Source organism: Asterias amurensis, chromosome 19, assembly GCF_032118995.1.
Source record: "Asterias amurensis chromosome 19, ASM3211899v1".
In the NCBI taxonomy this organism is placed as follows: Eukaryota; Metazoa; Echinodermata; class Asteroidea; order Forcipulatida; family Asteriidae; genus Asterias; species Asterias amurensis.
This window is the reverse complement of record NC_092666.1, coordinates 1,330,655-1,350,723: the sequence shown is the minus strand read 5'-3', so window position 1 is coordinate 1,350,723 and position 20,069 is coordinate 1,330,655. Positions and strand designations below refer to the sequence as shown.

Below are 20,069 nucleotides of genomic sequence, written 5' to 3'. Positions count from 1 at the left end.
CCTGTCCTGCCGCTTCCCAGGTTGTATCCTAAACTTGGGTATGAGTCTGGCTTCACAGCAGATAACAGTTGCATGGCATAACCCTAAACTAAGGTATTGACAAAATAGGGAGGCTGCAAACATATAGGGCTAATAAGCTCAGTTGGAAGAGTGCCAGCACGTTAAACTGAAGGTCGCAGGTTTAAATCCCACTCTTGTAAATTTCTATTAGTTCATTTCCAAATCGTTCAACGGTTTGGTAGACTATATGGCGGACAATCGATCGGCAACACAAAGGATCGTGATATTTGGTCATGGTCCAAAGAGACTTTTGGTTCAATAGATGACAGCACTCCTTGTTGCCTGCTGTCACCTAGTGGTTCAAACTGTCCAGTTGAAGAGGGTACGTGACTACTTTGCACATACACTTGTTAAAAAGCTTGTATGATGCTTGTAGGACGCTTAGTTAGCACCAGTGAAAATGCAACTATTTTGGCAAGCTTCAAATAAATAATGACTTTAACTGGACACCCGAAACTGCCTATAGTTAGCAAATCACAAGATCACAAAAGAATGAAAAGGACCCATGACTAAATGCCTTTTTGCGTAGAGTTGATCAGCCACAGGCCTAATTTAAATGTGCTTGGGAATCGACCACTTCCAAGGGTGTGTTTTTGCAGCTGTAACCAATAACTGTTTCAGTCATTGGTCTGTGATTAACCAATGGCCGATTCAACCAAAACATTAATTTGTTACAACCGCCAAAACGCACCCCAGGGGTTGTGAGGCAGCAAGGGATGTTGGGAAAAAAATGGCGTGGCCCGATCGATCACCCTTGAAATGAGGTTAAGGTCTTCCGGAGTCTCCTGAACCCACTCACCCTTCTTCGATAGTCTACCACACAGCAACCTTTTGCTTGCACCTTGACCTCAGTTTGCAGCACATTTCATTGATATTTGTTCCTGTGAACAAGCACGTTTGAACCCCAGCCGTGACACTTGTGTCCTTAAGGAAGACACTTAGCCATTGCTTCGTCCTTCGGATGCGACGTTAATGTTTTGTGTAACGCATGTAAAAGAACCCAGTGCACTTATCGAAAAGAGAAGGGGTTAGCCCAGGTGTTCCTGGTTGTGGCTGAGTGCGCCGTAGCACCTTGTAAACTCTTATGAGGTGCTACATAATTGGGTCTCAGAATCCATTACTGCAATAACCAATCTTTCTGAAAGTTTGAATATTGCTCGACCCCTTGCACGGGGGTGACACACACAGCAACTGATGCTAAGCTCAACATGTTGGTGGTCAATAGGTTTGCGTGTAAACCCCCGCATCACCTTATTTTGTGCACTTCTCTGACATTGACCACCAAAATGGCGCACCCAAGATGATTCTGATGATGACGTCAGGTGAATTTGGTCAATAATCAGCGCCTTGAGTACCTTGTTTGGTAGATGCGTGCCCTATATAACACTTCAAAATGTTTACTCTGGAGGGATGTACTTATTGGAAGATAGATAGATAGATTGATCGGTAGTGGACTTACGATAGCAGTATGGCTCCAGGTAGATCCAATTCTCTTTCTCTGCATCACAGAACCGCTCCGACCTTCCGTAAAGGTCGTAGTTTTCATTGCAGGTGTAGACCACCTTCATGTTCTCTGGCGGACCAATCACCTCAATGCTAGCATGCTTCGGGGTCGGCAGTCCACCACAGATCTGGCTTTCTGATTGGATAATATGATTCAAACAGACAGCATGAGGCATTTTGATTGGCTGAAGTGTATTTGTCAAAGTTGGTGTCATAAAAATTGTCATTGGTTTTTTTTCGTTGCTGTTGCAACTACTTTGTTTGTCATAGTTGAGATTGTATTGTTAATGTCACTGTTTTGTATGCCATCGTTGCCGATGTTTTGGTTGTCATTGTTGCAATTGTTTTCTTTGTCAATTCTGCTGTAATTAATGTCATTGTTATCATTGTTTTTTTCTTAACCTTACTGAAGTTAGCGTTATCATTTTGTTTGTCATTGTTTCTACTGTTGTACAAAATAGCTGTAATTAAAGTCAATGTTGAGCTTTTTTTCTCTGTCAATGTTGCTGTAACTATATTGTCACTGTTTTGTTTGTCAATGCATGGTGAGGTATCAATATATATTTGGGTGCACCAACACCATATGGCATCTACTTGCTAGGTAGATTATGTTCTTGTCTTGTCTAGCCAGCCTGATGATGACTCGAGCAAGGTAGTTGAAACAGTGAGATCAAACAGTGAGAGATCCCCTCAATCCACCACTTCGCGGTAGTGTAGTTAAAGTCATTGGACACTTTCGGAACAGAAAAAAAATTAATTCCATGAAATGCTTTACTTTTTTAGAAAACATTGAAACAATATCAATTCTCAATATCGAGAATTACAAATTTATTTTTAACACATTTCATGACACCGAAACGTGCGGAAACAAAGGTTGGGTCTTCTTTTTTTTCTCCTGATTCACAGGTTTTCACAGGTTTGTTATTTTATATATAAGTTTATATTTTATGTTTTATATAAAAGAACATAATCTACCTAGCAAGTAGATACACACAACGTGTCACCGCAAACCAAATATGTATTGTCTGTCATTACTGTCATCATTTTGTTTGTTTCTTTGATTCTTTACCTATGCACTCGTTGTCGTCAGAGTTGCCACTCCACTGTCCCTGCGGGTTTTCTACATCGGCTCCTCTATGGGGTTCACACACACGATACGGGGAACCAACTAAGATGAAGCTATCCTCACAAGTAAACTCCACCTGAAACAAATTGTTCTTTTCATTTTACAAACTGCTTCCAAGGATTTCGTTTCCCATTACATACTACACACAAGAGGGCTCATCCTGAAAGAGGCACATTGACTTGGATCGGGCAAGCGAGTCAGTCATAGGAACTTAACCAGCACGCTATTTTGTGGAGTCAAATTTTGGACTCAAGAAAATGGCCGACTGTGTTAGTTTGCAAAGTAAAAGGAAAACCATGCAATTTTGAGACAAACTCGTGTGGATCTAAATGTTCAACTTTTAAAACAGATTTCTAACCATATGCATTTCATAACAAACAGTTTCAACTCGCCCGATCCTAGGCAAAATGTCCCTTTAAAGGGAGGTACGTGTTTGGTCATCAGTCTTTAAATTAATGGCAATACAACTTACTGGTTCGAAGTGCCGCAGCTTTCAATAGCAAATAGCATTTTGAGAATCACTTCATTTTGAAGTAAACGTGGTTTTGAAAAAAAAATGTTTTATTCCCCCATATTTTGAATCTGTGAAGCGTTATTCTCAGTAACGTTAAAAATGCAAACAAAAAAGATTCTCAGAATCTCAGATTGTGTATTCAAATGACAGATTATTGTTCGTGGACATAAACGCTCTGGATTTTAGGTGATATCTCAAAACGTGACCATCTTTAGAAATGAATTATTCAAACCAGCACCTTCCCTCCACTCCCTTGTGTCTCCATTGTCTACCCCTTGCTATTTTCTATGTGCCTTCTGACTATCTCTCTCTTTTCATGCATTTCCAATTTACTGATTATGTTGCACTTAGTTACGTGTTCATGTTTGTTGTGTTGTCATTTAGCCTTCGAGAAAGACTCTGCTACGAAAAAGATTAACTATTTTTTGCTTTGGTGGGTAAGCAGTTTGCAACAGCTAATTCCATTTTCTCATTTATTGTATACATCTACATATAAATAGGTTCAATACAATCGAACGGTACTATAAAAAACTAAAGATGTAAGTTAATGATTTGTACAAACCTCAGCTCCAATCTGGTGATTCCTCTTCCTCAAGAAAGTCTTGGTTCCATTCTTGGGAGTCTTCAGGTATTTACAAGTCACAACTATCAAAACAAACAAGAGTAGGATTTAGTCTTCCTGAGCAGTCAAAACTGGGGGGTATTCTGAACCCAAACATTTGTAACTTTGGCCTTGCAAGGCTTGCAGTTTTAGGGCGGCTGAGGGCGATGCTTGCTAAAAGGTTAAAATGAAAATACATCCTTGTCTGACCTTGATACACATTCATTAAAAGAATGTTATGAATAATAATAGTTTCTTGATCTTATATTGCGCTCTCTCCAGGACCAGCCTGTTCAAGGGTGCATGACAGTAAAAATCTCAAAAGATGAAGAAAATGACATACAATAAGTGAAAAGTTTAAAAAGTACACCTGAATAAATGGGGTCTGGTAGGAGGCTGAGAAGTCTGAAGTGCAAACCAGTAGATATTAAAAAGAAACAAATTACCACACCCTATACATATATTGACAACCAATAACTTTCTTTCTTCTTTTGTTTTTATGAAGTACATGCTTGCCCTTGTGTAATAACTTCAAAACTTCATTTGGTGTTAAATTTTGTAATTATTCTGCATCTCATGTAATTCTGTTAATATTTAAATATGTTTTTATGCTTATGAACAGTTTACAATGAACCCTGCTAATGAAATATGCTAATTACATTCACGCAAGCGCACAGACCCTGTTGGTTGGCAAACGCCATAGAGTGGTGCACTAAGCAGACGCGCAGTCGCGTCTGCGTCACGCACCCATTAGCTGTGTACAAAACAGCGCGATGTTCCCTCATTTTGCCAACCAAAACGTGAGTGCGCACGCGCTACATGCAATTTACATATTTCATGGGAAGGGTCTATTAGTTGGCATGACATTGCCCTAAATTGCAAACGTCATGGTCGTGAACCCCACCTGAGTAATATGCCTGTAATTTTTGTTCACAGAACGCAGGATAGTACTGAGTATACAGTGCTAACACACAGGGTTAAACCAAAATGAATATTCTTTACCCCTATTCAACAGTTTTACGGTTATGAAAGTTGATTTGAATTGAATTGAAGGCCACTCACGATCAGCGGAAGCACCGTGGGCCAGCCAATGCTGGTTATAGGCCATCATTGTTGCTTTAGCTAGCTCAACATTCCCAGTGGACTGTAAATCGTACTCGCATAGCTTGTTACCAGCGCAGATTCGGTTCAGGTTGTCTGGGTCGATGATTCCAACGTCTGTCGGAGGGTTGAAGTCTGGGATGAAGTTGGGATCTTGGAAGAAGTCGTGGCCACGGACGTCGTACTGGAACAATGTATTGATGCTCTCTATTTCCCCTGTTAGAAATTGGAACAATTAATTATCGTCTACTGATGATGACTAGAAGTCCCCTCAATCCACTAAAGCTTAAGCAGTAGTCCCGGCTGATTTTATACCTTTAGACCAGGCAACAATAATAATAATAATAATAATAACCCGTTTTTATATAGCGCTTTTCACAACCAAAGGGAGTCCCAAAGCGCTTCACATTATTACCCCTGGTCACTGGACCTTGAATCACTCCTTAAACCATCTCGGCTCCCTGGTGGGGAGTATGCAGCCTGTGCAACGTTAATATGCGCTACTCGGCTAAATCAATCACAAGAACCATCTCTGCCCTCACAGGTACCAATTTACCCCTGGGTGGAGAGAAGCAATTATAGTTAAGTATCTTGCACAAGTGTCACGACCGGGATTCGAACTCAAACTCTGCTGAACAGAAGCACCAGAGCTTGAGTTCGGCGCTCTTATCCGCTCGGCCACCCCACCCCACTAGGTAGTAAATAATAAGCACCCCTGAACAAAAAACAGTGACAAAATAGAGAGACCACCAACATAAGGGCTGTATGAAGATAGTAAGTTTAGTAGAGTACATGCCAGTGCGATACCAGAGGTTACAGATTCAAATCCAACTCATGTCAGTTTCATTTTGTTCAACCCAACAATCATTAAAAAAGTTTGGTAGACTAATGTATGGTTAACAATCGAGAGCTAAACACGGATCCTGAACACACATTCAGTAATATTAGAGACCACTATAGGGATAGATAGATAGATAGATAGATAGCTCCCTTCAGAGAGCGCTTGCACATTAATCCAGAGGTCATTGGTTCAAATCTCGCTTTAGTTAATTTTTCTTTGTTCAACCTCAAATGAAAATTATTTTCGCTTACATGATTGACCAAAGTCCCTGAAGAGTACCTCGGGGTCATCCGTAGGTAAGAATGAGGCTCCTGACCTTGACCTTAGGTCATTCTTATCATTGTCATCCCATGACCCAAGAAGACCATTCACCCAGTTCTGAAAATACACAAAAAAAACTAGACATTAAGTGTTTTGGCTGGTGGAACAAAAGTACAAAATATAATGATTTCAATATACAAAGTCATAACCCCTAAATAAATTCTTTGAGTCTATACATGACCCCAGGAGACAATTCACCCAGTTCTGAAGAAAGGACAAAAAACAGACATTATATGTTTGTAAAAACACTAGTTGTTTGTAAAAAAATTGAATCAATCGGTGCGGAACCCGCTGCTAAAATATAGTACTCCAAACTTGTACCATTAGCCCCCGGGAAAGTTGGTGGTTTAATTGTTAAGACTTCTGCTCTAGATAGGCAAAGGTTGTGGGTTCGTTAGTTGCCTGCGATTTTTATTTCACCAAGATGGGCGAGTAGATATACAAATTTAAACCGGGAACCTAAAACATAAGAAGACAATAAAGTCAAAGGTTCTGGAAAGGTCCACAGTTGGAGAATGTGTACAAAACCAATGGGAGCTGTTGCCAAAAAGTATAAACAAAAGCGGGAAACCAGGAGGTTGCAGGTGTATACAAGCTTGGGTGGAGAGTAGTTGGTATTTGAACCCAGCCCCATCATTGGATACTTACTCTGAATTTATAAGGGACAAGAACTTGGGCAGTCATCATCTCTTGTGTTCCGTTGACAATGACGGCCATTTCTGAGTCGGTCCAAGTCACGATAACCTGTGTCAAGTTTCCGTTTTCGTAATTGTGCGGGAAGGTTAGGTAGAAGCCTGTTGGAGATAATGATAATAAGAATTACAATACAAAGCATTCATACAGCACTAAACAAAGAACAGAGCGCAATAACAAAGGGGGAAAACAAATGAAAAAAAACTAACCAAGAAAACAAAACCAAAAGAGGAGTGTCTGACACAGCCAATGACACTGCTTTAGACTTGTTGGAAGAGGCAACTGGGAAAGCTATATCCCCAGATATCCCCTTTTAGATCAAGGAATGAAACACCAAAGAGTAGTCGATGTCTGCAGGCATCTGGGAAATTAGCGTTTTGTAAATGTATCAATTTTCTCCTGAAATCATAGCTCTAAACTTATGATGAAGCTGAAACTTCTACAGGCAAGTTATAATGTACACCTTTATGCAGTTAGTAGGGATTCATGTCATGGTCAAAAACTGGATCTACAAAAGGTATCAAAAACCTTTATGAAGCAGCTTTGGTTTCAGTACCAGAATTATATAATTGTGAGGTCAAAGTACTCGCCTGGTCTCTGGCATTATTCACAAGCCACAAATTGAGATGTTAGAAGTTCAGGCTAGCTCAGTGAGTGGAGTGCTGGCAGGATAATCCAGAGGTCATCTGGTTCAAATCTTGCTCTAGTCATTTTTCAGTACCAGAATAATCAATAATAATAATAATAACAATCATCCATTGAGACTCACCCTCTCCAACAATAGTAGTCTGCATCTTAGGTTCCAGGAGCTGAGTGTCAATGTACACTTCAAGAACGGTACGGTCCGACTTACGCACCATCACCTTCGGCAAGTCTTCCTGGCGCATACCGACAGCTGTCAACACTGAAGCCTTTCTAGGTATACCTAGAAACAACAGTTTTAAAAAGGTAAAAACAAATTATATTCTTTATCCCCAATGCAAAACTAACTAAGGGCCAATGCACAGAAACCTACATCGGAGAAACCAAAAGATAGCTCAAGACTAGGTTTTTGGAGCAGCGCCGCCCCAGTTTGTCCTCTTCAGAGGTTTCCCAACACATCCGTATAGAATCACCTGATCACCATGTAGACATTTCTAAAGTAATTATTCTAGACAGAGACGCAAGATACTTCCAAATGGGAGTTAAGGAGGCAGCTTACATCAGAGCTTACAAACCCTCCCTGAACCGAGACGGGGGCCGGTACAAGCTCTCAGGTGTCTATGACGCGGTCTTGGGATCACGGGTTCAACATCCGCGTCATTCTGCTGATGAAAACCGAAGTGTCGGTTGAAAATTTCAGGTATGAAATTATTTTCAGTGTTAAACCAAGAGTTTCAAGAGTTAAACCAAATGGTCTAGTGGTAAGACATCTGCTCTACCAATGCAAAGGTCATTGGTTTGAATCCCTCTCCAGTGATTCTTTTCACAGAACTTGGGAAGGTACTGAGAATACAGGGCTTTATACACATTGGTGTAAAAAAACAAGGGGAAAAACAAACTATAAAGTTTATATGGGGTGTCGTGGCCGAGTGGATAAGAGGACCAAACTCAAGCTCTGATGCTTCTGTTCAGCAGAGTGTGGGTTCGAATTCTGGTCGTGACACTTGTGTCCCTGAGCAAGACACTTAACCATAATTGCTTCTCTCCACCCAGGGGTAAATGGGTACCTGTGAGGGCAGAGATGGTTCTTGTGATTGGTTTAGCCATGTAGCGCATATATTGTGCACAGGCTGTATACTCCCCAGGGAGCTGAGATGGTTTAATGAATGATTTAAGGCCCAGTGACTAGGGGTAATAATGTCGGAAGTGCTTTGAGACACCCCTCAGGTGTGAAAAGCGCTATATAAAAACAGGTTATTATTATTATAAAGCCTGCACACAACAAACAAGTTCATTGTGTTCATGGAACAGCTCAAATTTACATCATTGAGCAACTCTGCTGACATCAACATTCTAGATCTCTCTTGCCCCTCTCTCATTCAATCAAAAAAGTTGAATTCAATCACAACATGTTCTTGCTTGCTTGCTTAAGTTGAGCGATGTCCTCGAATCACGGTCATGGTTCCCAATTTCTTTCTGTCCCCCATTGCCGACTTGAAATCTGCTAATTCCAGACCCGTGGTCCATTTTATGAATGTCAGTGTACATGATCACTGTATACTTATCCATTTCAATAGACCTTCTTGGTCATGTCTGGGCCAAACCTTTAGTATTTTAGTATAGAACTGCTTAATAATTTGATGCTAAGCTGAAATGAGCAGGATACCAGTCACAAATTGAGAATGTGACATATGTTATTTGGGCTGCTAGCCTTGTTTTGGAAGCATACTTTTCTTTTGAAATGCTACTTTTTGTCCTTAAGCAGCTCCATGAAATTGGGCCCTGAAAACAAAAGATGATTTTAGGATTAGCGCCATTTTGAAAGTACTTACCGTCCTTATCGACGATCTGCTCAAAACGACCCTGAAGTTCAAACTTGGTCTGCGACTGTGACGTGGTCTCAACCAGTGTATACTCTCCCTTGGCGTTGAACGTAAACGTCACACCATCAAACGTGATGAAGTGGGGGTCGCCAAATACAGACCCTGAAATAAATCATCAAGAACAGTAGGTGAAACTGCAAGGCTGTATTTGTGGGAAGACTGAAGATCACTGTTAAAAAATTTAAACATTATTGTTAGCAATCAACACTTGGTGCTTGATATGCGACATGGTTCCCCTCCCCCACATTGGGCGCTCATTGGTGCTGATCAGAAGAAGAAAAAACGATTGAGTTCAGAGTGCTTGGCCTCACAGCCATAACACTGTGACAAGATGGGGACACCGCACTTTGCTGATCAAAAACGCCAGTGTGTTTGGCTGTTTGGCCACAACACTGTGACAAGACTGGGACTCAAGCCCACACAATCTGATGATCAAAAACATCATCAGAGCTTAAGTGCATCGTGCTTGACCGCCCATCCGTGACACACCATGTCAAGACCAGGACTTGAGCTCACACCCTGCTGAGGAGAAAACACCAAAGCACCAGTCCCGTGCACTTGACCCCTCAACCACAACCAGAGGTGACAGTCATTGCTAACAAAAGAGACTAAAACTGGGATACAAATTCTTAGGTTTGAATGATGGCATTTCCACCTTTTGGTAACCCCTGGAAATATAGATTCCAGGGAGTTTCTTGGAACAGTATTCGCACTACTAGAAAAATAGACCAAAGAGACCAAAAGAGCCGCAGACTTCAGGACTGCTGAATGCGCCATAGCACCTTGTAAACCCTTACAACCTTACAAGCTTCATTATAATTGGGTCTCAGAGTTCATAACTTCAATAACCTATCTTTCTGTATACATACATGTATATACTAAGCGCCTTGAGTACGTTGTTGCTTGGTACATGTAGATACATGTATGTGTGCTATGCAAGGCTTAAGACTTTGATACTATTTATATGTGGAAATCTATAAATATGTGGACAAAAAAACATCTAATTTTCTTCACCAGGGTCGACATAAAAAGTCTGAGTTCAGATAAAAGTCAAAAAAATCTCATCCCTGATGAACAGCAAGCCTTCATAACTACCTGCTCTGACTGGACGATACCATCTGCAGTCTCGCGTTGGACGTACTTCCTGGTAGTAATCGCAGTGGTCTCCCCATATACAACACATGTAGTAAGGAGCATAGTCCGCTATCGCTGATGACAACTGTGGCACCTGTAGAGTCATAACGTTTTAAAAATATCTCGTCACAATTCAATTTAATTCAACTCAACTCAATTCAAACTCACATTTATTTCCATACTTCTTGAACAATTCTGAAGAATAAATAAGAGTAAATAACCAAAACATAATTTTTGAAAGAAGTAACCAAGAAGAAAAGGCAGATATCGTAACTCAGTATGGAGGCGTCATCTAGAAGCCGAGGCTTGTGGTGAGATGTCTGATGGACAGACGAACATAACATGAGCAGGAACAAGAACGAACAGACACTTTGTGAAAGTGTCGTGGCCGAGAGGTTAAGAGCACCCAGCCATGACACTTGTGTCTTTAAAGCAAGACACTTAACCATTGCTTTGTCCTTCGAATGGGACATAAAGCCCTTGGTCCCATGTGTTGTGTAACGCATGTAAAAGAACCCAGTGCACTTATCGAAAAGAGAAGGGGTTTGCCCTGGTGTTCCTGGCTGTGGCTGCTGTATGCGCCGTAAACCCTTAATACATAATTGGGTCTCAGTATTCATCACTGCAATAACCTACATGTATCTTTCTGAAAGTTTGTTTATACTCAGTGCCTTGAGTACCTTATTTGGTAGATAAGTGCGCCATATAAGACTTTGATATTATAAAATGATAAAGATAACAATGATGCATTATAAGCGCATTTAAATCGACCCAAATATTCAGATCAAAATAAACTCCCGGGAAAATTCTGGGATGATTTTTTTTTTTTACCCAATGTTCATACACTAAAAATGTCTCATACGATAAAAATGTCTCCCTGAGGCCATACCTTAGTAGCTTCTCGATAAGGCTTCCTTCCTTCAACGGTGACGTATCTTGAGAAACTTCCAGAGGAACTGTCTCCAGCGTAGACCAGATTCTCAAACTCATCGTAGCAACAAGAAGAGTCGTGTCCGGTGGCACTGCAATAAGGGTAAAAAAGTAACAGTGTATAAAATTGTTCACAACTTGACTCCTGTATATCTCCAAGACCTCATAGCCCTTTCGTTTTTCTTCACTTTCATTTCCAGCTTTCCTAGAAACCCAGCACCATGACACGCTATGGCGATCGCGCCTTTTCAGTCATAGCTCAAACACTTTGAAACAAGCTACCCACCCACATTCAAGCAGCTCCTTCATTGGACATTTTTAAATCACTACTTCAAACCCATCTGTTTTGTCAATCTGGTTGTAGCGCTTTAGAAATTTTAGTACTTAGCGCTCTTTAAATGTTGTAATGATTTATTTATTTATTTAAAAGTATTAGCTGGTCAACAGGGATTGCAGTTTGATGACCCCCCTCTAAAAATCAGGTTCCTCATAAGTCCCACTTCCCATTTTGAGAAGTGTGTGGTTGTGCAATCTTTTTTTATCTTTTTATATAAATATTTTGGTGAACGATTTTAAACTAGCGGTCGGTTGGGGCATGGAAGAGTTTAGACAACTTACGATGGTACAATGTTAGTCACACAGTGAACAACATCATCCCGGAATCTGCAGTACTCCTGCGTGCGATCCTGTACGGCATCGTCCATGTTACACATAGGATCTGGCTTAAAGCGCCCTCTATCGGCCAAAGCCTGCGTTAGATTGCAGGGGCAGGGACGAAGATTGTTCAGTAGGTCGATGTCGTGTTCCGCTTCCTTCTCCCTGTCGAAGAATTCCTCGCAGCGTTGGTTGGAGTACACGGCGGGGTCGTTCTGGAATTTGTCATTCATGATATAGCCGAGAAAGTGGAGATCACTCCACAGTGCAAAATCATCGCTGCAAAAAGAAAAGAAAAAACACTGATCAGACATAGTGGAGGAAGCAAATATTAATACTAATATTTATAAATAGTTCTCATCCATGGAAGGGGCGTGGCTGAGCGGTTAAGAGCACTGAATTCAAACTCTGGTGTTTCTGATCAGCAGAGTGTGGGTTTGAATCTCCAGCCGTGACACGTGTGTCCTTAAGCAAGACACTTAACCATTGTTTCAACCTTCAAATGGGACGTACAGCTGTTGGTCACATGTTTTGTGTAGCGCATCCTCTATAATCTACATTGGCTTCCCATCAAACAACGCATCAAATTCAAAATAATCACTCTCACTTTTAAGGCACTCCAAGGTTCAGTTCCACTCTACATTTAAAACCTGTTGACTCCCAGTACTACAAGACCAGGTCTTAGATTCACCAGCAACATGCTCCTTGTTCCCTGGTCTCGTCTAGCCAGCTACGGGGACAGGGGATTTTCCATTACTGCGCCCAGGCTTTGGAATTCACTCCCTGAAAACCTCAGGGAAATTCATAACATCTCCATCTTTCAGCAGCAACTCAAGACACACCTGTTCACACTTGCTTTCCCTAACACTTGAGAATTCCCTCCTTTCCATCTTGACCGGCGCCTTTAAATGGTTTTATACCAGATTTAGTGTGCCTTTACGAATGCTGTGTTATTATTATTATTGTAAAAGAACCCAGTGCACTTATCGAGAGAAGGGGTTCGCCTCACTGTTCCTGGTAGTGGCTGCTGAATGCGCTGTAGCACCTTGTAAACCCTTAGGTGGGTTTTAGAATTCATCACTTTAATATTCTATCTTTCTGGAAGTTTGTATATACTCAGCGCCTTGAGTACCTTGTGTAGTAGATACGTGTGCTATATAAGACTTCGCTGCTATATTATTATTATTTTTTTTAATATGTCATATAGCGCATTTTACAATAATGTATCAACGCCTTTACTTTGGTGCCAATAACAATCCTTTATCAATCTTTCTCAGCTCCCTGGTGAGTATCATGTAAAGTATTGGGCTGCCGTGTTGCTCAAAAGGCTTTTTTATTACAATAGTAATATCTGCCCTTGCAGGTACCGATTTTTACCTCTTGGCGAAGAGAAGCAATTCTAGTAAAGCATCTTGCTCAAGGACTTAAGTGCTTTGACAGTACCAGGATTCAAACCCACACCCTGATGGCCACCAGTGCCTACATCATGAACTGTTTTTGGTTACCAACCTGTTTCGCATAGCTCTTGAATATGGACCCTTTTCATGAAATATACTGATTGCATTCACGCATGCGTTCAAACCCTACTGGTTGGCAAAAACCATAGAGTTGTGCACTAAGCAGACGCATAATTGCGTCTACGTCACACAGCCATTAGTCGTGTACAAAACAGCGCGATGTTCCCTCATTTTTGCCAATCAAAATGTTAGTGCGCACGCGCTATGTGCAATTTACATATTTCATGAAAAGGGCCCATGATTTCAGTCAGTAAATTTGACATCAGAAATTTGTTTCCGGTCATGGTCGGAACAAAATTATTCAACAGGATCGCTCACCCCTGGACTGGATGAATGCTTACCGTTTGTAGCGTCTGGTAACACGTATCACACCCATGCAGTTACGATCATTCACTTGGAACACTGCTCTAGAGTGCCATGTGTAGCGGCCAGTGTTTTCAACAGTATATGACACCTGCAAATGAAATAAAAAAGGAAAAAAAGAGATATGTTAAAAAAATATTAAAGGCACTGGACATGTTTGGTAATTGTCAAAACAAGTTTACTCACTTGGTGTATCCCAACATATGCATAGAATAACGAACCTTTGAAAATTTGGGCTCAATAGGTCATCGATTTTGCAAGAGAATAGTGAAAGAAAGAAATGTACATGTATGTGCTTTCAGATGCCCAATAAAAGGCTTAAAGTCTGAAGTCTTTTATTATTTGAGTGAAAAATTACCTGTTTCTAAAAAACTATGTTACTGCAGAAAGAGCCGTTCCTGACAATGTTTTATACTATCAACAGTTCTCCATTGCTTGTTACCAAGTAAATGTTTATGCTAACAATTGTTTTGAGTAATTAACAATAGCAACCAGTGCCTTCAAACAATCGTTTGGCTATTTTTTTTTGTGTAATTGTCACATTGTTTGATTTTACTCTTTGCTGATGTACTCTATTGCACCGACTTGTAATTGTAGATTTCTGTCATGCAACTTTTTATGTGTGAATTCGAACTTTAAAATGTGGTTATATTATTTCTATTAGGAGTGGGATTGGGGAGGGGGGGTGGGGTGTACATGTATCTCTTGCCAAAACTCTCTCTTCTTCAGTTCTTAAGTTTTTTTGCCACAGAGGTATGATAGTGGGTACCAACTTAGAAAATCCGGACCCCTGGGACAATTCCCCAACAGAGCGCTATAGAAAAAGCCCTCTCCCTCACCTCACACACATTTTTAACAACTGAATTGTATCAGCATGCAGATTTTCATGCACTTATTTAGTTTGTTTTCTTAATTTTTCAAGATTGCCTCCGGGTTTCACCGGGCTACGCCTACGATTATGTTACCCCAGGCTACTATCTCACTGTTTTGTTTTATCTACTAGAATCTTTTCTCTCCTAAATCAATTTTGATGTCTCAATTTTTTAATAGTGTAATTTATTCTTCAATTTTTTAATAGTGTAATTTATTCTTTTTTTTTAAACTGTGTATTCTCTGTACATTTTCCTGTAATTCGACCCTTAGTCAACCTGGGAATTTTTTTTTTAAGAATAAACCAATAATGAATGAAAAAAAAATGAATCCTTGTAAAAATCACCTCATCAATTTCTTCCCATGTAGGTGGTCCAGGCTCCAATGTGTCTGGATCGATAGGCTCTGTGTACGCAAGAATGTCAATCCGGACCTGCGTGAAGTTAATCAGCTTGGGATCCCACTCGATGGTGACAGGTCGGTCGCCACGGAGCCACGATTCACTGTCCGGATTCACGCGGGTAACCCCCTGGGGCGTGTCGCCAATTTTAACTACATGGAATAACAGTAGATAGAATGAGTACATGGAGACAAAACCTCATGCATCACGGAGGCAACAAAGGCAATTGCATCTGTGCCCCCTGGTCATTGCCTCGGTGCCTTTAAAATGCTCAAGTAGAAATATACAATTTCCTCATAGGGCGCCCTTTACTAAGGAGAAAATGCCTTGGTGCCCTTGCCCTTTAAACAACAAAGCATGAAGGCCTGTGAACAACAGATAAATAATACAGAATGAGTACATGGAACAGCAGTAGAATAATACAGAATGACTACATAGAACAAGCCTTCCATAGCTGGTTTGGCATTTCAAATCTGTCCATATAATCTTGAAAGTCTTTAACCTTGCAGTAAAATGGTGAAAAATACCTTTGCATACTATACTCTCCCGCGGAAACATTAGTCAACACACTTCCTAAACATCTGATGATATCGCTCTGAGAAAATGGATGATTTTTGAGCAGGGATATTTTGGCGAGGGAAAACCAATATTAGTATCGAATGTCAGACTTACCGACGTCAAAATCACCAGTAAAATCCCAATTCAGACCGTCGTCTATCGAGAGATGAACTTTCATGCTCCCGACCTCAAAGAATGTCGGTGAGAAACAGTAGACCATTCGCCGACTGTGATACGTGCAATTAGTGATGGCCTTCGGATCATCCACATCACCAAACAGCAACCAATGGTCTCTGGTCTGATCGAAACACGGACCGCCGGCATACAACCAAGAATGACCCAGCATGGAGTCGAACCGAGGAAAGGTTCTCACGATAGCTGCGATTTTTATGAAAACAATTTTATTATGTGAATTTCTGATTTAAAGTCTACTCAAGAAAACAATTATGATTGTTACAATTAATTATTATTTATTCGGCCGAAATTCAAACATTTTTTTTGTATGCAAGTTGCCAGACACACAAGGCCTGAAGGACACTTCAAGGTGTGAACTACGAATCAACAATTTTCCAGGGGCCGTTGCCACCTACTCCTGGGGCTGAAACAGGGTTAACCCCTTTACAGTCCATATGGATGTAGGCTTGGGTATCATCAATCAGAAGCTTGGTAGGTAGAGCAGAAAGTACTACCTCCCCAATTTTACGAAGCAATCATGGTTATAAGTGTCTTGCCTAAGGACACAAGTGTCAGGATTGGGACTCGAACCCACACTCTGCTGAGCTTCAATTCAGTGCTGTACACCGCTCTTAAAACACTGTGACTCAAATACCTGTTCATCCCAAAAATAGGATTAAAGGAACACGTTGCCTTGGATCGGTCGAGTTGGTCTTTGAAAAGCGTTTGTAACCGTTTTTTATAAAATGCATGTGGGTAGAAAGATGTTGTAAAAGTAGAATACAATGATCCACACAAACATGCCTCGAAATTGCGTGGTTTTCCTTTAACCTTGTCGACTAACATGTCGGCCATTTATGGGGGTCAAAATTTTGACTCCCATAAATGGCCGACCATGTTAGTTCGCACAGTAAAAGGAAAACCACGCAATTTCGAGGCAAACTTGTGTGGATCATTGTATTCTACTTTTAAAACATCTTTCCAACCATATGCATTTTATAAAAAACGGTTACAAACGCTTTTGTTTTGACCAACTCGTCCGATCCAAGGCAACGTGTTCCTTTAAGGCCCGGTCACACAGGCCCCGATAACGAGAACGAAAACGAGAACGATAAAAATGCACGCTCGCGATTGGTTGAATTGCTCCACGCAGAATAGGCCCATGCTCATTCAACCAATCGAGGGCGTGCATTTTTATCGTTATCGTTTTCGTTCTCGTTATCGGGGCCTGTGTGACCAGGCCTTAACATACGATTAAAACAATTAAATGTTTTAAAAAACCAAAGGTTTACTCATCAGTTCAATGGCAAATAGTTTATCTTGAACTAATATAAAATTAAATGTAATAATTTTACCTGATTCGCATTTGGGATCCCTGATGTTGGCACGACTTATATGGTAGATAAACATCCCTTTCTCATCAGAGTTTGTACTGACCGGTAGCTGTTTCAGGTTGGCATGGTTACCGCTATGATCAGACTCCTCGTAGGCCCTATCACCATCACCAGCGTTGAAACCCATCTGAGCAAATAATAATAATAATAATCAAAGTAATAATAATGATAATAATAATAATATAAAAGAAGATGTGTCATCTCATTGACATAGCTGTGCCAGGTGATATAAGGGTAGCTTCGAAGGAGATGGAAAAGATCGAGAAGTACCAGGACCTGGCTAGGGAACTTCGTAAGATTTGGCAGGTAAAGGTAAAAGTAGTCCCCGTGGTGGTTGGAGCACTTGGCACCATTCCCAAAGCACTGGGAAAACATCTAGATGAAATAGGGACAAATGTGAGGGTAGATCTGTTACAGAAGGCAGCGCTTTTGGAAACGGCCAGGATCCTGAGAAAGACCCTTGAGATCTAAGGCTACGGGACGTAGCCCGACTCGAGGAATTACCGGCACAAAGGAAAATGAGATCTTTCTTTTGCATGCTGTGATAAAATGAAATAATAACAATGAATGGTATGTTTCATCCGCGTGCGAATAAGAGCAGACTTTATCTTCCAAGGTCAGAGGGCGGTAGGGAGTGTGGCAGACTGTGTCAACATCGAGCGCAGGAGTTTGCATTGTCATATTAGGAGGACTGATGCAAATATACTTGAAAGCGGGCGAAGTTGGGCCGAAGGAGTACAAGATGAAAGGAAAAAGGAAAGACACCATGGTCGGTTCTTAAGATGTACTAAAAAAGTGGCCTGCAACAAGTCCTGGAATTGGCCAAAGAGCGGAGAGTTGAAGAAGGAAACCGAGGGCTTGATTACTGCGGCGTAAGACCAGTCTCTTTCATATTGTCTTTCATATTGTGCGTTACACAACACACGGGACCAACAGCTTTACGTCCCGCCTGAAGGACGAAATTGACTTACCAAGGCAGCCACACCGGTGTCACCAGTGTTTTCAGACGCCCCACTCTCTGTCCCCGCAGTCCACTGTATCCTTTGATAACGGAAAAACGCAAACGTTTCAAATTCGTCCGTTGCCAAGACAACCTGGAATGTGTTGACCTGAAACATAATGTTTATTAATAAGCATTCATTATTATATTGTCACAAGTATGATACTAATAACAATGTGCCGCTGCTTCCCAGCCATATTTTGCTTAGCAGACAAAAAATACTAAGCACAATTTTCTGTCTCACATATTATTGAACTTGTGTCCCCTTACTTCAAGGATGCAATGGAGGCGATTGTCTTCAATTTATTCATTTCTTGTTATGACGCCAGAAGGATTAGAAAAAGGTAGCAGCGCCATAATTGTATCAAGCATTATACGTTAAAGTACAGATATAACACAAAATCATCCCCTAAGTCGACCCTCATACTGTTTTTAAGTTAGGAGGGGTTTGGGGGGAATTAAACCTTTCTTATCTTTGTGAAATCGTTCATAGAAAACGTCTTTAGTTAGTAAAAAGAGTCAAGACACGTCTTAGAACTCTTATTGAAATCAGCCCCCGGTGCCTATAATTAGTTTTGTCCCCCCCTTTTTTTTTTCATTTATTAATTTATTTTATGGGGGTGGGTTTGTTCTGGATCCATCTATCCGTTAAGTTATTTGCACCCTCTATTGACAAGTTCTCAAAATCACGCAATTTCCTGACGAAAGTTTATGCCTACATTTTTTAACATTTTGTGACTCATTGATCCTTCCAAATCTACTGCCTTCTCAGTTAACTCCTGCGAAAAGCGTTGTCTTTTCACTCCTTGTTCACTTACATCATTCGTCTGTGGCTTGAATAAAACACTGGAGCTTGGAAGCTATTACCTGACTCTCGTGTCATCATTTAATGGAATTTGGCTAGCTGTCTAATTTTGGTTAGCTACACCTCAAGGAGGACAGTACAGATTTTTTTTTACAGACTACTGGTTAAAAACTGGAGAAATCATATCCGAAAAGAACAAAATATATCAGACCTGGGGTAAAAACATTTTGATCTTACCGGAGCAGCACCTCCAGAATACCCGAAGAAACTAACTCCCTCCCAGGTGGCGATGATGATAAACTTGGTCTTGAATTCGGCAAACTTGACAAAGTACTGCCTAATACTATCGTCACAGCGATCCAGAAGGTCTTGCTCCGTGCTCTGACGGTAGAAAATCTGTCCACTCTCTGTGGTGTCCACATTGGCTAAAAATGGCGCAATCAAAACCCGTTTCTGCCCAGTCTGTTGAAAAAAAACCTATTATTATTAATCTATGCACACACTTACACCATCAAACTGTTTCCAAAATTATGTTTTAGAAAGGTGTAAAATATTTTTATGGGTTGAACAAAGACATATACTTGTAGCCAGGGATCAGTAAGTCTCTGCATTTTATTTGGGAAAAGGAAGACCATCTATAAGGCTGTATACAAACGCTGCGACTCTTGCCAAGTGTGTTGCTGGGCAATTCCAGCGTTACAGACAGTTTTCAGAAGTTCAAGAGCTCAGCAAACACATCTGCCAAATGTTTATGGTAGGGGCGGTAACAATCCACAAAAGGGGGGGCATGACTTATTCGCTCATTTGGCAAGTCAGATATGTCGGGAATAAACAAAACACATTTTATTGATGTTCAATACATATATCAGAAATAAATGACAGCAAAATTAACTGTTTTATTTGAATTCATTGCAGCATCCCTTTTAGCCATTGGTTCCATGTGTTATGTAACTCATGTAAAAGAACCACGTGCGCTTTATTGAAA

The 20,069-nt window shown here is 40.8% G+C and overlaps 2 protein-coding genes across 2 annotated transcripts in view; both read right to left on the bottom strand.

Moving 5' to 3' along the window:
* The window catches only part of LOC139951266 (uncharacterized), a 221,555-nt gene that overhangs the window by 178,727 nt on the left and 22,759 nt on the right, over positions 1-20,069 (bottom strand). The gene's annotated exons all lie outside the window — the stretch shown is intronic.
* Positions 1-20,069, bottom strand: part of LOC139951373 (sushi domain-containing protein 2-like) — a 31,347-nt gene that overhangs the window by 6,227 nt on the left and 5,051 nt on the right. The window contains exons 4-20 of the mRNA XM_071950245.1: positions 19,322-19,546; positions 18,251-18,388; positions 17,241-17,406; positions 15,826-16,089; positions 15,100-15,305; positions 13,862-13,974; positions 11,968-12,282; positions 11,309-11,441; positions 10,381-10,513; positions 9,235-9,387; positions 7,530-7,685; positions 6,716-6,861; positions 5,998-6,124; positions 4,867-5,121; positions 3,766-3,848; positions 2,633-2,765; positions 1,520-1,699 (exon numbers count right to left, since the gene is read on the bottom strand). Of these exons, the coding sequence (XP_071806346.1) occupies positions 1,520-1,699; positions 2,633-2,765; positions 3,766-3,848; positions 4,867-5,121; positions 5,998-6,124; positions 6,716-6,861; positions 7,530-7,685; positions 9,235-9,387; positions 10,381-10,513; positions 11,309-11,441; positions 11,968-12,282; positions 13,862-13,974; positions 15,100-15,305; positions 15,826-16,089; positions 17,241-17,406; positions 18,251-18,388; positions 19,322-19,546 (2,926 nt within the window). The remainder of the gene's footprint in view (positions 1-1,519; positions 1,700-2,632; positions 2,766-3,765; positions 3,849-4,866; positions 5,122-5,997; positions 6,125-6,715; positions 6,862-7,529; positions 7,686-9,234; positions 9,388-10,380; positions 10,514-11,308; positions 11,442-11,967; positions 12,283-13,861; positions 13,975-15,099; positions 15,306-15,825; positions 16,090-17,240; positions 17,407-18,250; positions 18,389-19,321; positions 19,547-20,069) is intronic.